This window comes from Arachis hypogaea, chromosome 5 (assembly GCF_003086295.3).
Source record: "Arachis hypogaea cultivar Tifrunner chromosome 5, arahy.Tifrunner.gnm2.J5K5, whole genome shotgun sequence".
In the NCBI taxonomy this organism is placed as follows: Eukaryota; Viridiplantae; Streptophyta; class Magnoliopsida; order Fabales; family Fabaceae; genus Arachis; species Arachis hypogaea.
This window is the reverse complement of record NC_092040.1, coordinates 41081037-41099689: the sequence shown is the minus strand read 5'-3', so window position 1 is coordinate 41099689 and position 18653 is coordinate 41081037. Positions and strand designations below refer to the sequence as shown.

Genomic DNA, 18653 nt, shown 5'->3' with positions numbered 1-18653 from the left:
TTTCGTAACGTGTCCTGGTGTTCCCTGCATGCAAACTGGAGTAGTTGTTGACCAGTCTTGGGTTCGGGAAAATCTAGGCTTTGTTTGTTAGTCGTACAGGGCAAATTACAGGTTGCAATTGGCAGTCTCCCTAACTGCATGCTCGACACGTATAATAGAGGCGGGATGAATCCGCTTATAAAACCAAAATGCAGGTAGGTTTAAGGGTGAGAAAACGTTAGTGAAGAAGAGTGAAAAACGAGAGTAAGAAAGCAAAATTGATAAAAGGTTACTGAAGAAGGAAGAGTGAAGAAGTAAGTGTGGGAGAAGAAGAAGTATACTGTAAAGAGTTAGAGTTTGAGGGAGGAAGAAAAAATAGTTAGTGATTTTATCAAATCGGAAAAACACATTATTGAATATCTGAATTATCTTTAATGAATAATTTTTTTTTAATTTTATGATCAATAAATAAATAAATTTATTTGTATTTTATCTATTTGTGTTTTAACTAATAATTTTATTATTATTAGTAGTAGTATTGCGGTTATTGTTATTATTATTATTATTGTTAGTGACATTGTTATTATTGTTAGCCATTATTATGCTTAACTTTCTGGAAAAAAAATTGTTATCATAATTAGTATAATAGAATACTGTTTAAGATAATAATAATAAATTATTATTTTTTAATAATAAATAAATAATACTGTTTAATAAATAAATGTTTATTATTTGTTAATAATTTTTTAATGTCTTTTTAATAATAAACGATACTGTTTAATAATTAGAATACCGTTTAGGATGATAATAATAAATTGTTATTATTTTCTATTAATATGTAAATAATGTTTAATAAATTTTTATTATTTTTTGAATACTGTTTAATAAATAAATAAAGTATTTTTAATAATAATAAATAAATAAATACTGTTGTTAATATTTTTTGAATAATAATAAATAAATACTGTTTAATATTGTTGTTATTATTTTTTGAATAAATTATTAACTGATATTATTTAAAATTTAAATAATTATTATTTTTCTTTTTGCGAACTATTAGGAATTTGTTGTCTCGGAAACTCACACGTTCTACATTTTAGTTAGGGAAGTGGTGACGCCGAAAGACATTACATATATAATTGGCTTCCTAGTTAATGGGGAGCCCATCACGGGTAGAACAGACAGCAGCCACTAGTTTCTGTGGAGAACTGCATTGTTTGTTTTGGTCGGGAACTAGGTCTGCAGGATCACGTCTTGAGTAAGGTGAATCTTGCATGGGTTCGGCGGTGCAGAGACACCAAACCGTGTGACACGCAGGAGTTGTGTTTCCGGGCTCAAATTTTCTGGGTGCTTGGAACGGTTGTGTTTCCGAATAAGAACGGGTGCAGTACTCTTATACCTTGAACCTCCTCACTCTCACGATAAATGGGGAGCATTTTAATTTGAATACGAGACCTTGACATCTTTGTAGTCATTGCTTTCAACCATACTGGCAGAGTCTGGTAAGAAACTTCCCAATCACCAAAAATTTTTGCGACAAATTTCTGTTTTGCCAACCGAGTCTTGCGGTAACTTACAGTGTAGTTGAACCTGGATTGAACTTCTGTAATAATAGACTTCACCTTTATCGACGGGTCTACTTCGACCAACGGCCTAATAGCCTCTGCAATTGTGTTTAAGTCCAACTTGGCATGATCTTGTGAAATCGTGCCCATGGTGCACGTGTATTTGTCATTGTATCTTCTGATCTCCCAACAAGCTTTCTTTCGAATCAAGCTAGCTCGGATAAGCCAATCGCACCCTACACTATAACCCTTGCATTTCGCATAGAATGTCTGCGGCTCAGATTCATACACAATGTAATCAACTCCTCTAGAGATAGTGTAGCTTTTGATTGCAGATATCACCGATTCTCTCGAACCAAATTCCATTCCGAAACTAAACTCACCATCTTCTGCCGCAGCGTTGCCTTCACCTACGACATGCACACCACCATCAGTTAGACAAGGCAAATAAAATAAACACTATAAGTAACTTGAATTAATAATCATAACATACCCATGTTCGCATCTTCAAAAAATTTCGGGGCATGCATGGCTTCGAGATCTAGAGTCTACATAAAAGACGAAACACCAAATGGGTGCTGGCTTACAATCGCATCCCTTCATTTTGCACCGCCGGATTGCCTGTCAAGTCAACGTCATCATTTTCGTCATTGACTTCATAGTTGGCTTCGAACTCCTCTTTACTGTCATTATTATTTTCTTCCCAATCTATATCCCCGAGCTCATCAACATTGACCTACTCGCCAACCGCGCCTAACCCCAACTGCTGTTCGAACTCAACGTACAGCTCTATCATCGGCACGTGAAATCGGGTTTGTTGATAAATACATAACATCTGCTGCATACTGGCATCGTTAGTGATGGGTATTATTTGAAACTGTATCAGCCCACCAAATACTTATACAGAATTTCTGTATAAAATGTTGCTCACCCTTTTCGAAATGTGGCTTTGAATGTTATTACAAAATCCATTTTGCAACTCTACAGAACTCATGGTACATGGAATAACAAATGACAACGGATATTCACAAACAAAAGTCACTCCTTCATGTGTGTTTGGTATAACCTCACCGTTATAATACACTTACAAATTTGCAATATTTTTCATAACTTCAACCTCACCTAATCCGACTTTTTTGACACACCTAACTGCAAAAAAAAAACTAAGAACTACGACATATATGTGCAAGAAAGAAGAATAGGATAACTAGAAGTGGAGTGAGGCAAGTTGAACGAGTCTTATTTCGTATTTATAGGCAGGACTCTTGATTAATTTTTTTTTTACACAAAACAAAACGCAACCTACGTTTTATGTTTTCAAAAAAAAAATCTGACAGCTCATAAACGCAGCCTATATTTTGCATTTTCTAAAAAAAAAGCTAAAACAAAAACCAAAACGCAAGCTGCGTTTTGTTGTTTTAAAAAAAATAAATAAAATACTGTCCATCACTAAATGTAGGCTGTGTTTGGACTTAAATCGAAATAAACAAAATTTGAAAACCTTATAAAAAAACAAAACGCAGGATGTGTTTGTTTTGTTTCCTGAACAAAAAAAAAAAAAAAAAAAAGAGTAAAACATAGATTATGTTTTGAACTAGTATCATAGCAATGAAAAGTTTGTTGATAAGCCTATTTCATTGTACAACACCAACATTTTTTCTATAACAAAAAAATCAACTGAAAAATATTTTATTTCTTTTAACAATATTTTTTTATGAAAAATTCTATGGTGCCTAAAATATTTGTGTTTAATTTGTCTAAAAGATAAGAGGTGAAAATGTGACACTCACCTTTTGTATTTGTGTAGGAAAGTTAAAAAAATAAAAAGTTAGGCAAGCAATTTTCTTTTCTTTTTTTTATTTGTTTCGTTATCTTTCTCACCTCAATTCTCTTCGCACAAAGCCACGAATCTTTCTGCAACGCATTATGAGAGATCATACGATCTCTAACAAAATGACATAGCAGCTTCCTCAATTGTTTATAAATAGTGTATAGTGGATACACATTATTCCCTATAAATTATTCATTTTAATCTAATACTTACATAATTTTAAAGTTATTATATATATAATTTACAAAAAAAAAAATTTATATATATGTACACACTTAAAATCAATCAAAATCACTCATATAAAATATATATTAAATATTAAATATACATAAAAATATATAAAATAATATACATATTTATTCACAATTATATACTTATTTTTTTTATGTTCATGTAATATAGTTACAACTTGCAAGATTATACGTTAGATGACGACTTGACCAATATAAACATCAAAATTATTATTTATAGTTAAATTATATATTATTTTTATAAATTATATATATATAATAACTTTAAAATTTAATTATTTTGTTATTCCTTATAATTTTATTAAATTTATATACTTTTTTTTTCAAATTATAATAAATTTATTTTTGTAAATTTTAACTTATATTTACTGACTAGTATAATTTATATATTATTTTATAGTTATATTTAAATTTAATTATTTTCTTATTCCTTATCATTTATTAAATTTTTATAATTTAAAAAATTAAATTAAATTTTTGTATTAAATAAAAAATTTCAATTAGATCCTCTTAAATTATTTTTTGTTAAAAATACAGAATATTTTAAAATATTCCTTTTAATATTTGATGTAGAATAATTTATGAAATATTTTAACAAAATCTTCAAAATTTATTGTATTTTTTCTGAAAAATAACAATAAAAAAAATTCAATTACAAATTTTTATCTCGTATAAAAAGTAAAAACTCAACTACAAATTTTTAAACCGAAAAAATCTAGTTAGTTTAGCAACTCCATCATTAAACCTTATATATATGAAACTTATTTCTATTTGAGATATCATCATGTCGGTCTATGCTACTTTAATATATATACAACCGCTGGAGGAGGGGTGCTGAGGCCGCCACTGGTTGGGTTACAATTGAAATTCTGGGGATGCTTTCCTTTCATGGTAATGAAGCAGCTTTTATGTTTTGATGATAAACAATCATTTATTCCTACAAGCCTGTAAAGCTGTAAAGGACCGCAATGCAATTTACAAAGGCTCCAATAAGCAATTTGCAGACAACATGGTACATTCTTTAGCTTTAGAAGAAACTCAGCACCCGGCCTTCCAGTTCTGAAGTCTTTTTCTTTTTCATGTTGGATCCGCTTTTAAAGATTGATCATTCAATATTTAACTGGCCTTTCCCATTTGACGATGTGAAATTATGAAACCCCGAGTTTCCTCATCAAGATGAACCCAAGACCTGGAATTAGATAGCAGATCAGCTTCTCCATCCAGTTATGGGGAAATTCAATCCCTTCCACATCAAATTGTGAACCCGAGCTCAATATCTCAGAAGAACTTTGGACGCGTTCCTCAAGTCATTGAAGGCATCGGCTTGAGCAGCAGGGACAAAACTTCGGAGCAAGCTGTAAGAGAGCAATCATCAAAGGCTAACTTTCCTTTAAATCATCTGCAACACTTTTATACATCCACTTGAATTTGCTGCAATAAGCATGTCCGAATTCCCTTTCCAGCACACACTTGAAACAAACTGGCCATTGTCATCATCAGTATCCTTACCAGATATGGGATCAATAGACCCAAACTTGTGCGAAGTGATTGGCATGGGAAGCGATTTATAGTAGGAGTAAACCTGCCAAAAAATGAGAAAAAAGGTGTTATGCTACCAGTTATATAAATTAAGTCTACTTCCCTTATTCTCACAGTTCTTGTTAAAGTACTTTCAATAATATAAAATATAATATTTCAAGTCGAAAATATCTTCAGTTCTTCACAAAATCCGTGAATTAACAAGTTGCATAATAGGATTTACATGAAAATCCTAATTGAAGGAAGACATTCATTTTCAATAAGTTGAACGACACAAGTAGCCTTTCTAACGGAAAATAATACATACCTCATTTGTTTCTGAACCACATGCAATATATCCATCAGCAACCGACAAACCCACAAAATTCTGTCAAATAAGGGCGAAGATTTCAGCCAACCAATTTAGGTCAAAACATCAACAAACATGGGTAAGCTTAACTGGAAAAAAATTAAAAATAAATAAAATAAGAAAAGAAAAGAAAAGGGTGGTTTCGGTGTGGGTTGGGGGGGGGGGGGGATGGGGGGTTTTTCAAGCTTTTGATATTTGGACACATGAGCTATTCATCAATTTATTGTATCAGTGAATGAATTGTTTTGTCCAACGGCAATCAGAATTTGGTAAATTTAATTTTTCTACTGAGGTTTGTCAACCACACACTGATGCTCCATGTAACACCCAAATAAGTGAAAATTTAGGTCAAAAGGTTTAAATAGTTCACAAAGACAAATCAATTAGATCTAGTGGTGTAATTTAAACAAACCTTCTCATTAGTATGCCCTGACAACGTTAGGGTGCAAGCACTGGCAGATGGAACCACAGGAGAGGTTTTACTGAGATCCCAGATCTTTAATGTATTATCAGTAGATGCAGAAACAAGTGTTCCAGAGTCTAAAAATTTGACATAGCTCACAGCTTTACGATGCCCAGCCAATACACACCAGGGACTTCTAAGATTGCGAATATCAAAGCAATATGTAGAGTAATCGGCAGATCCAAAAGCCAGCAAGTGAGAAGAATGAGCAGAGAATTGAACACAGCAGACATTAGCAACATTCCCGATTGTGCCTAGAGAGTTTCTCTGTAAAATGATTTTGTATTATATTTAGCACTTCATGTGTTATAGGGAGAAAATAGTGTAACTTATAATTATTATTATTTTAACAGTATCTTAAGATAAAGTGTAGTAATAATGAGATGTAAAAAAGTATAATGCAATGTAGATTGTAGAAGGTGATGGTCACCCCCAACCCCCTCCCCAAAATAGAAAAGAAAAAAAAAAAAACAGATATTTAACCACAGAGTTCTCCATGCAAACTGGAAAAGTAAAACATTAATTTGTTTGAATCCAATTTCATCCTGGTATGAGAAAAGAAACCTCGCAAGTCACAACAAACCAGTTTTCAATGGAAAATTTTTCAAATCATGATTTTGATATTTATTCATCTTATTTTCGGGTAAGAAATGCAACAAGATCTCAAAAAGAAAGGAACATTCGTATTGCAATGTTTTCAATCTTTTCATTGTTAATTTCCATTTTTCAAAATAGGAAAGAAGTATTTATTTTCAATCTGCTTATCCACATGCTTACATGCATATGTGTAATAAAGCTTACCTCATTGATGTTCCACAGTTTGACAGAGCAATCATCACTTCCACTGGCTAACTTTGTTGGGCATACTGGAGAAAAATCAACAGACCATGCCCTTTTCTCATGTTCAGTTAACTGAGAGAACACTTGACCTGTGCTAGCATCCCATAGCTACAAATGGATTCAATTATGTAATGCAATGAATTCATGGATTTACAAATTTAAGTAAACAAGCAATGTTCACAATCTCTATTTTGATGCTAAATAATCACATAGCACAAGCTAGGCTGGCCTAGAACCATGTAGAAAGCAAATGCACTTCAATAATACAAAGAAATTCTGGTTATGATTCAGTCATGTCGGACACAGCATAAAAAGCTCCTGCTACCCCACACACAATCAAGATAATAAAACGGAAACAATGTATTCCTGTTCTACTAAATTCAACAAATTAAGAATTGTATCTGCATACATGTATCACAATATATTCATTTCTACTACCAGTTTCAATGCTTCCTAGAGTACTATTTAAGATATGTCTGGAAACAGACATCCCTAAAATCTTCAGATTAAAATTGATCAGGAGCAACATGAAGAATTACTGAAACCAACATCTTTACTGATAAAGTCATGGCAGTTTAGATAGATGCCAGGTTCCAAATAAGACCACCAGTCTTAGCCCAGAAATTCCAGGCGAAAAATTGAAAGAAAGTAAACCCTTTTAGGTAAACCATTGTATTTTTAGACAGAAATACATCTATTCCACATAAGTAACTGATTGATACTGGGGAAAAAAAGGTCTTCCAATCATGAAACAATAATTTAAAATGGTGTCTCATCTCAAATGCAAAAAATACCTTCACTACACCATCATAGTCTGTGGAGGCAAGATAGTTCTTGATATAGTTATTCCAGCAAACACAGCTGAGCTTCGATCCATTTGACATCTCAAATACAGGATAATGGATATCAATAGAGTCATTGCAAAGTGCATTAAAATCAAAGACTTTTATTTTCTTGGATATTCCAGCGGAAGCAAAGTAATCTCCATCCCGATCAAAGCTCAGAGAGCATATTACATTTGCAGGATTATTAAAATCTGCATTTCTAAGTACACCCCGTACTTCAAACTTGCTATAACGTGCATACTTGCACAAACCATCAAAGAAGGTTCCTAAAGAATCTTTCTTTTCAGCATGTTCCCCACCTTTTTGTGCCACATGCCAGTTCTCACGGCATCTTAGTAAATTATTATAAGGGTGAGTTGCAGCATCTGTTTCATAGGGCCTAACTTTGGATCTCAAGGAGAAGTAAGCACTTTCAAGATGACACATATTTCTCAACAATCTTAAATCATTTGAATTGGACATTATGGATACTGAGTTTAGCATTTCTAAACTAAGAGGTTCCTCTCCAATCTTTCTCTGACAAGAGTAATTATTCAGTGAGTCAGATGGATCCGAAGAGTCATGCCTCCTCTCCACCTCCTCAATATCTGATTCCAAACACTTAATTTCTTCTACTAATTTGGAGGCATCCTTCTGCCTCTTCTCTTTCAACGAGGCAAGGAAATGCAGTAACAGTTCTGATTCTACATCATCTTGTTCAATATTTGATGACAACTCCTCATTATACAACTCGTGCAATCCATTGATCACTTCAGATTGTAGGATTTCCCTGTTATGCAACATAAAAAAAACCTTAGGGAATCATATAATAGTACATCACTCGGGTTTGAGTTCCATATTTCAAGGAATAGCAGCATATTTAACTGAAACAAGCAACTAATGTAATGATGATACATGAAAAATAATTGATGAGACTTATGATGACAAATATTTTCCAAATCTTTATCAAAAGATATTATACATATGATGTGTTCAAATCAAATCTGGCCTTAATTATGATGGAAAAGATTTCAGTATTACCTAGTTGTTGGACGTGATGACGGTTCCGGATGCAGCAACCAGAGACAAAAGCCAGCTTCCTTAGGATTTTCTGAAAGGAAAACCGGAGGAAGAATCCTATGTTGAAGATCAGACATTGCTGCAATTCGAGCTCTTTCAGAGTCAAAATGGCCGAGTAACTGAAAGAATAGACCTAAATATAATCAGCTCCAATTTGATGTTTAATTAGGCTATAAAGAGTTGATTGAAAACCATATAAGGCCATTTCATTTTTTTTTAATAAGATTAAAAAAGAAGAAAAAAGGAAGGCAAAATTCAGTCCCAACATTTTTACATGGAAGCAGGTTTTATAATGCCTTTGATATTTAGGAACTCGTCTACATATAAGGAATAAAAATCAAAATGAACATATGAAAATTGCATCTAAATAAATGAATGAGAATCACTGGCTAGTCTACCCACCTCAAAAAGGAGGACACCTAAGCAGTAGATATTTGATGATGTTGTGCATCCCCCCTCAGGACTTGCATACCATTTTTCTTCCAATTTTTCACCTAAAGATAACAGTGACCGACCTGCACTGGATACGCGAGGGACGCTAGACATCCTCCTAATATTATATTTGGAATATTGGATATCCTCTTCATATTCATTGCAATAATCCTGTGATCCAACTGTACGGGCTTTTCTATCACTGGCATTTTCAAGACATGAATCACTCCCAGATATTCTCACACCTTCATTAAATTTTTGTTTCTTTGACACCATGTCATGAGAAGGAAATGTTACTTGCTCTGACAGCCTTTTACTACTTAAAGATTCATTTAAGTGAAGAACTTCAGAATTCACAACACTATCTGACATCTGCTCTTGTATAGGTAACCCGATGTGCAAGACTTGGTTTGATGGTAATAATTTTATGTAAGATGGATATAGGTTGTTCAATGCAGTTCCCTGAGAGTGAGAATCATCCACTAAATCCACAATCTTTCTAAATAAATTCAAACACTCCACTTTGCTTGCTTTGTGTTGTTCACATTTCAACCATTCTCTCAAAGTTACACCACCATAGCCAAATCCTCCTGGTCTATGCACAGAACTACTATAAGAAGGACACTTTGCAGTTATGGAATCACAGCTTGCCGATATGGTAGACTTCCACGGACTATCGCTGCCAGTCTTCTGATACTGATCTGTACCAATGCCAGCTTTCATCTTATTCTCACCGATATCAATGGCGGTCTTCCTTGGTTTCTGATCAGTATCAGTGCCAGTCTTCATCTGATTTTTATCTCTAGACTGAACGGCGAGCACATCAGAAGATGGACCTCTACATATGATACCCTTACCCTTCAAGGTACTTTTAATGAAATACTCAGCAAATCCAGAATTGGATATAATTTTCGTCCGAATTTGTCCATGAACATCAGCTGCAATCTCTTTATTCTCATAATCTTCCAAGCGTTCAATAACATTGGTGTGACCATCACTGAGTGATTTTCTAGCTAGTAGCTGTGCAAAAGATGTGGACCCAGCAGCATCAGCATCCTCCTGGACAGCGTTTCCAAGCCCTGAATGGCTCCCTACCTGAGAAAGATTCAGCCAACGATTCTGCTTATTATTATAAATCTGCTGTCGGTTGCTGGATGTACCAATATCCAAAGTAGAACTATTGTAACTTTTCACAGTTAATTCTTCAACATCCCTAAAAAGGCTTTGATGCGGATGCTGTGATGCTTCTGCAACGTTTTTACCTTGTACGAGTTCATCATATTCCCCCTTAACAGCTCTAGGGATTTCTTGAGATTTTAAGATTTTTGTGTTTAACGCATACCTATCTTCTTTGCCCTGGTGCTCTGAATCCTCGTCAATCTCTAATTCTGTGGGCCCAGCAACCAATTCTTCATCCATACCTAAGCCTTTAGCTTCATTCAATCACGCCTCGTCGTTCCATAATCCTCGAAATTAACACTTACCCTATCCGTATGCCGCCTCAATCTGTCACATGAATTTTGCAAACGCCACGCATTTAATAAAGCAGATAACAGTAACTAATCAGCATTAAAAATCACAAAAGACGGATAGAGTACGAACACGCTATTTGCAGATTTGAATGACCGGCGAAATGAAAGGATGAATCGAGAGAGAGAGGGGTGACGGTAAAGTGATGGAATAAAAAGAAGGGGAAATTGAGGAAGAGAAGAGAGGGGTTGTAATTTCGAAAAGGGGGAAATGGTTGCGTTTGGTGTGTGATGAAAAGGAAGGGAAGTCTAGTCAGGTACAGAAGCAATAGGAAGAGGAACAGGGTGGTCTCAGCTCAGCATCATGATGATGTGGAGGATGAATGATAACGGTGCAAAGGGATCAGGGATGGGCTTCATTATTGGGTTCCTAAATCGTAAATTCGCAATCATACTAGATCAAATGCATTTAGAAAAGAGATACGTATTGTTTTGGTCCTCACGTTGAGGGTCGGAATCGAACCCGTCCCCGATATATATTTTGATTTAAAATCGTCCTTAAAATCGCATTTAAATTTAAAATTGTCATTTATAATATTTTCGGACGTAAATACTCTTGTGTCGTTATGAGGCAATTATGATCATCGAAAATAATAATAAATGTATATATGTATATATAGGAAATTAAAATGAAAGGGAAAGTTTAATAATGATACATTGAATTGAAAGGAGGAAAGGATAAAGTAGCGTGGAAGCCATTGTTGCAGAGCTCACCGTGAGGACCTGCTGGAGAGAGACAGCCATGGCTGCACGAAGCTCAACCTCGTCTCGAATCCCATCTTTGTCACAAGGTAAGCTGCTACTTTGTTCTCATAGTGAGAAGCCGGTGTTGCGAATCTCGGGGACTAAGGAGAATCCAGGTCGCAGATTTTGGGGTTGTGTCTACTTTGAGGTTTGTTTACTTTTTCGCTGAATTGGGTCTTCTGGGTATTGGAAGGGATGGTGATCTCTGTGGGTATGTGCAGGTGCAAGAAGGCTGCAATTTTTTTCGTTGGGCAAATCCAGATACAGAGGTGGAGTATTCAGAAATTGCTAGGTTAAGGAAGAAGCTTTCGATGATGAAATCAAGAACTAAATTGGCGGAGTGGAAGCTGAAGTTCGTTGCAGTGTTAGGGTTTTTGGGTGGGTTGGGTTTGTATGTTTGCTGTTGCAGAGTTGGTCTAAAGCAACGCAACAATGTCTCATTCCGTTGAACCTGGTATGAAACATGTGTAGGTATATTCTGCTATTGTTTTTGGTGGTGAATTGGTCTGGCTGGGGTTTATGTATTAGGGGGGTTCTTGATTGTGGTATGTTGAATGTATTTGAAGATGTAATATGACTGTCTTGTAAGCATGGTTGGATATTGAAATGAGAGTGAAAGTTTTTCTTGGCAAAACATGATTTCCATAACTGAACAATAAGATAACAGTGTCATTAAAATGGTAACAACCTAAAGTGTTTGACATTAAAATGGTAACAACCTAATACATAATAAGCATAGTGTTTGACATTACCAGAACCTTAATAGAAACTTAACTCAAAACAACCTAACCATCAAAAGGATTGGCTAGCAACAAGCCAATATTTCACTACAACCAACAGTAGCACAAAGACAAAATATAAGCAACAAAAAGCAACAAAATATAAGCCAATATTTCAGTACAACCACACTGGATTAACCAGAAGCTTAACACAAACTTAAAACAAAATAAATCAACATGTTAAGTGTTGTCATTTCCCTAAAGCAATCCCCATTTTCTTGGAAGCAACTTTGCCATTAACTTCAGTTTCCTGGGAGAAACATGAGGTCCTCCAGTAAAGCTAACAGAGTAGTGCCTAGTGGGTTGGCTTGAAGATGTGGCAAAGGATGGCTGAAATGCTGGAAGAACAGTGGAGGTTGGTTGTGATGATGAAGTTGGTGGATCAGGTTGGGCTGAAGGTGTGGGCTTCGAGGTCCCCTTGGGCCTGCCTCTAGGCCTTTTTGGTGGTGCTATAGTGTTGGACTGGGCTGAGCTTGTTGGCTGTGTTGCTGAAGCAACTTTTCTCTTGACAGTGAGCTTGGGAGTGGGCTGTGTAGATGCACTTTTCTTTTCTCCCTTAGCAGCTGGAGGGATAGAGTTGTTGCTTCCCCTGGATTGGTTGCCCTTGCTTTGTTTCTTGGAATTTTGGGCCTATGAAACATTTGCAGAAGAACATAAGGCTGAGTTAAAAATTCTCAGACATGCAATGTAAAAAAATTTAATCAATATACCTCATTCTCAATAGGTTTAGGGCATCTGCTTTTATTATGTCCAACAACACCACATATAGAGCGCCTCTGTTTCTCCCCCTTCCTGGACATGTGAGTGCGGCTGCTCTGTTCTTCATCTCCAGCAGCTAGCTTCCTTTTTTTGACTGGCCTGTGACTAGGCCTTCTGTATGGGGGAGGCATTACATCAGGATGTGGTGTAATCTCCCATAGGTCAGGGCCGTTCAATGGGTGAATTACTGCCTCGTAGCACCTCAAGTATGCTTCTCTCTTGTAACAGTCAGCCACATAAGGTTCCAACTGAAGCCCTTTGAACTTGATGCAACCAATTGCATAGACACAAGGTATTCCACTCAACTGCCACCTTCTACAAGAGCACTCAGAGGATCCTAAGTCAACAATAAACTTATCTAACCCATTCATAACCTCATATTTCTGAGCAGCAGACCAATATGGACGCCAGTCACCAGCAGATCTAGACCTCCTCTCCAACTTGATTCTAATCCTAGGTAAGATTGTCCCTGCATACTTCTGAGCCAACTCCCTATTCTCTGCCCACCTAGTCATCAGTTTAACCCGGATCTCCTCTAACATTGTTAGTATAGGTTTCTCTCTAGCATCAACTATGGCCGCATTAAAGCTCTCAGACATATTGTTAACCAGTGTATCTACTTTAGAATTATAGGTAAACCTAGATCTAGACCAATACCTAGGGGGGTAGCAATTAGGTACCTATAGGCTTCCTGATTCACAGCTTTCAGTTCGGCCATGTTCTTCTCCCAGTCCCTCCAGTGAGTCGCCTTAGCACACCTCCACATTAGTTGCTTCAATTGTAACCCTGGAAACCGTTTTCTGAAATTGCTGTATAGGTGCCTCACACAGAATCGATTCTCCACACCTGGTATAACAGCATCGTATACTGGCAACAAACCCTGCAAGCAGAAAATAGAGGACCAAATAGTCATTGATACTTGAGATATAGTAATTCATTGTGTCAATGTACATAAGTTAAATTCGGTTTAGGCTTGCTTACTTTCTGCTGGTCAAACATAAAAGTAATTCTTCCCATCTTCTCAACACCAATATCAGTTGCAAGATGACTAAGGAACCAAGTCCATGAGTCCTTGGTCTCGGCCTTTACAACTGCATAGGCAATGGGCAGCATTTGGTCGTTTGGATCCCAACCAATGGCAGTGAGCAGTTGTCCCCCCTGTGGTGTCTTCAAAAAACAGCCGTCTAGACCAATAAAGCTCCTACAATGGTTGAAGCTCTGCTTGCATGCTTCCAAGCAGATATAGATCCTCTGAAAGATACAGCAGCTGGTCTGTGATGAGGCTACCTCATTATCAAGTTCAGGGAATCTTTGCACTTGTAAGCAAACAGATGTCTGGTGGACGAAATTGTGATCACATCAATATAGCATCAATATATTTATTGTAAGATTGTGGAACTTAGGATTTTTGGTATGAGTGGGCACAATTCCGTTCAACTGACCAGCAAGTGTACTAGGTCGTCCAAGTAATACCTTACGTGAGTAAGGGTCGAATCCACAGAGATTATTGGTTTGAAGCAATCAATATTTATTTTATTGATCTTAGTCAGGATGTTAATAGGATTATTTGGATTAAAAGTGAAATTATTGGAATTGATAAAAGAGGGAACAATGTTACTTTGATTTGCAGCACTAGGAAATATGTTGGAGTTTTGGAGATGCTTTGTCCTCTGATTTCAACTCTTCCTTGAGATCTTCTTCTCACACGCAGGTTCCTTCCATGGCAAGCTCTATGTAGGGTGTCACCGTTGTCAATGGCTACTTCCCATCCTCGCAGTGAAAACTATGCACGCACTCTGTCACAGTACGGCTAATCACCGGTTGGTTCCCGCTCCTACTGGAATAGAATCACTCTTTTGCGTCTGTCACTAACGCCCAGCAGGTTAAAGTTTGAAGCACGTCACAGTCATTCAATCCCGGAATCCTACTCGGAATACCACAGACAAGGTTTAGACTTTCCGGATTCTCATGAATGCTGCCATCAATCCGGCTTATACCACGAAGATTCTGTTGGGGAATCTAAGAGATATTCATTCAATCTGGTGTAGAACGGATGTGGTTGTCAGGCACACGTTCATGGGTTGAGGAAGGTGATGAGTGTCACGGATCATCACCTTCTCCACAGTTAAGCGCAAATAAACATCTTAGATAAGAACAAGCGTGTTTGAATGGAAAACAAAGGAATTGTATTAAATCATCGAGACGCTGCAGAGCTCCTCACCCCCAACAATGGAGTTTAGAGACTCATGCCGTCACACAGTATGTAATTCAGATCTGAAAATGTTATGAGGTACAAGATATGTCTGTAAAAGTTGTTTAAATAGTAAACTAATAACCTAGGGTTACAGAAAATGAATAAACTAAGATAATTGGTGCAGAAATCCACTTCTGGGGCCCACTTGGTGTGTGCTGGGGCTGAGACTAAAGCTTTCCACGTGCAAAGGCCTTTCTTGGCGTCAAACTTCAGGTTATGACGTGTTTTGGGCGTTCAACTCCGGATCATGACGTTTTTCTGGCGTTTAACTCCAGACAGCAGCATGAACTTGGCGTTTAACGCCAAGTTACGTCGTCTATCCTCGCTCAAAGTATGGACTATTATATATTGCTGGAAAGCCCTGGATGTCTACTTTCCAACGCCGTTGAGAGCGCGCCAATTGGACTCCTGTAGCTCCAGAAAATCCATTTCGAGTGCAGGGAGGTCAGGATCCAACAGCATCAGCAGTCCTTTTTCAGCCTAAGTCAGATTTTTGCTCAGCTCCCTCAATTTCAGCCAGAAAATACCTGAAATCACAGAAAAACACACAAACTCATAGTAAAGTCCAGAAATATGATTTTTGCCTAAAAACTAATATTATTTTACTAAAAACTAACTGAAACATACTAAAATCTACATGAAATTACCCCCAAAAAGCGTATAAAATATCCGCTCATCAATGTCCCTGGATTTTCCCGCATCAGCTCATGTGCATAATCATATATCCTCTTATACTGCTCTCGGAAGGTTCCCTGGATTTCATCAAGTGCAATCTGCTTGGTCCTCGTTGCCATTGACTTGGTGACAGTCAAATTCCACTTTTTTTGAGCCTTTGACACTAACTCCCTAATCTTGACCTTCAGATTTGATTCCACTTTCTTCTTGAATGCCTTCCCTAGCCATCTAGAGTGCAAAATCCCCACCCTGTGTGTTTGTGTACATGTGTGAGTCAAGTTCATGCTGCAAAGCTGCCAAGTATCCTCTTTTTTCATCTTCGCAGCATACAACCAAAACGGACACTCGCCAGTGCAAACTGACCTAACCATTTGCAGATCACACTTTCTAAATGTGATTGCCCGAGCCCTCTGCACAGCATATGCAGCCACAGTGTCCTTGAACTTTTCCCTGGTAGCATACACTGTGCCCACTTCCCACTTGTATTGGCTCATGTCTTTTTGATGCTTGTGAACTGGATAACTCTGTCCCTGGTGGTCTGAATCTGACACAGCACCTCCAACCTCGTGGTCATTCTCTATTTCATCACTCCCTGCTCCATCTTCATCCTCAAAGTTTTCAGTTGCAACCCTCTTATGTTTCACTGCCCTACTTTTTTCATTCAGCACATTAACATCTTGAAATCCACTGACAACAAGATCAAGCTCATCTTCACTGCTGGTAAAGTGTAAATCATCTTCAGTCTCTTCCTCTTCCTTAGATGGTTCATACTCTGAATCAAAGCTATCACTATCACTATAGTTACCCATATTAGCATCCAGGTTAACATCATCACCACCCTCTATATTCTCGGCCCCAGAGATATCAGCAGCTGCTTCAGATTTTTTTAAATCAGCATATTCTCCTCCATACACAACCAGCTGTTGTCCCACATCATCCATCCTATGATCCCCCCAACATCAATGTATCCACAAGCAGGAAACACCTCCTCTTCCTGAACCTTGTGCACTACATACAACTCAACATAATCTCTTACCTCAGCTATTTTTCACATAGCAATAGAATCTGCATCAGACTTAAACAACTTCAAATTTTTCTCCAAGTCTTCATGTGTAGGATCCTTGAACCACAACGAAGGGATATTCTCCTCCACATATCCAAACTGCTTTAACTCTGCATAAGCTTCAAATACGGACCACCGATCACCATCCATTTCTTCTATCACTGTTGTTTCTCCCCCCACATACTCTAACGGCCCATTCCGATAGGTAAACCACCCCTATGGTAGACTTTCAGTTTAAAGTACACCATTGGCTTCTCCAGCAACCTATACACAGTGCCATCTCACACAAATAGAAGAAAAAATTAAAACCTAAACCACACAGTGATCTTTATCCCTAATCTCAGTAAACGGTAAACAGCTACACATACCTGATAGAATGTGCACGACCCTGTCTTCCAGTAAACCAGAAGGGTATCATCGTCATTTATAAAAAGTTTACTTCTTAAAGGACGATTTTAAATTCAAAAGCGACTTTAAGGACGATTTTAAATCAAAATATACATCGGGGACGGATTCGATTCCGACCCTCAACGTAAGGGACCAAAACAATACTTATCCCTTTAGAAAATAACCAACTTGGGTTGGTCTAGCGGTTAGCTCACTAGTCCGCTTAAACAAGTGTCGGGGGTTTGAATCCCGCCTTGTGGATGCAGCAACCCATTGGCCAGTGGCAAACCCTTAAATGGAGCTCAGTACCGCGACGGATTAGTCATTGGCCTGTCGGGCTGAGGGATACCGTGAAAAACAAAAAAAAAATGCATTTAGAAAATGAAAATTATATTATATATTTTTAAATGATTTATATTACTTATATGGCAATACTGTAATCTCAAATTTAAGTTTAATTTGCTTCTAGATTAAAAAAAAATAGCTAACATATTTTTAACAATCATATTAAAATTATCAATTTAAAATTTTTTTATAACAAATATAAAAATTTTAAAAAAATTACTAGTAGTTAAAATAATTATTTAATATTTATTTTTATTTTTTATTATATTTATTGATTTTAAGGATAAATAATTATGTTTTAATTAAAATTATGATTAGAAAATAAAATGATTTTTTGAGTCTTTTTGAAAAAATATTAAACTTAAAATGAAGTTGAAGTTAGTTTAGAAACTTGATTAAACAAAATAAGTTTAAAGTTGTGTTAATTGCCAAGTTGATTGGTGAATTAACTTATTTGATTTCATTAACAGCGAAAAAAATAAATAAGTAATTAAAATTAGCTTAAAAAGAGGTTTAACTAATTATATATTTAAAAGTTAATTATTTTATCAAAAAAAATTTAAAAATAAAAAGTGTGAGATGGAATTTAAATGAAATTAAATATAAGACTTGAGGAAACGAGAGTTATTTAAAGAATATAATATAAAATTATGATCTTAAAAAATGATGAGGTAAGTATCAAGTACTTTTGGTTATATACTAAGTTGAAGTTGAAGATTATGAAAGCATGATCTATTAACTCGTAAAGTGAATAATTAATCAACGATGTGATGAGATTGAACAAAAAATAGTGATGTGTTTGGGTTAGGTTCAGGTTGGTTATAGGTGATAATGTCGTATCTGAATTAATTTCCAACCTTGATCTCAAGTCTAGGGTATTGTATTAGACGTCTCATATCCACATGACGTACGTAACGGCCTAAACCTAACTCGGCGAACATTAAAGTGTGTAAAGTAGGAAGTGG

At 36.3% G+C, this 18653-nt stretch overlaps 1 protein-coding gene across 1 annotated transcript; it reads right to left on the bottom strand.

The window, feature by feature from the left end:
- Positions 1-4215: 4215 nt before the first annotated feature.
- On the bottom strand, positions 4216-11131 carry LOC112801431 (protein SPA1-RELATED 2). The gene is made up of 8 exons (XM_025844148.3): positions 10756-11131; positions 9124-10659; positions 8683-8840; positions 7612-8431; positions 6779-6925; positions 5927-6244; positions 5473-5532; positions 4216-5208 (listed from the first exon to the last, which is right to left on the bottom strand). Exons 2-8 carry the CDS (start codon positions 10570-10572, stop codon positions 5017-5019), a joined length of 3144 nt encoding a protein of 1047 aa, XP_025699933.1. The 5' UTR covers positions 10573-10659; positions 10756-11131; the 3' UTR covers positions 4216-5016.
- Positions 11132-18653: the final 7522 nt, after the last annotated feature.

Bases quoted from the DNA above. Each gene is read 5' to 3' on its own strand.
- LOC112801431 (XM_025844148.3), bottom strand. From the start codon at position 10,572: ATGGATGAAGAATTGGTTGCTGGGCCCACAGAATTAGAGATTGACGAG. The intron at 8,432-8,682 runs GTAATACTGAAA...GTTGCATAACAG, and splicing joins TCATCACGTCCAACAACTAG to GGAAATCCTACAATCTGAAG. The intron at 5,533-5,926 runs GTTTGTTTAAAT...CTTATTTGACAG, and splicing joins CAGGGCATACTAATGAGAAG to AATTTTGTGGGTTTGTCGGT.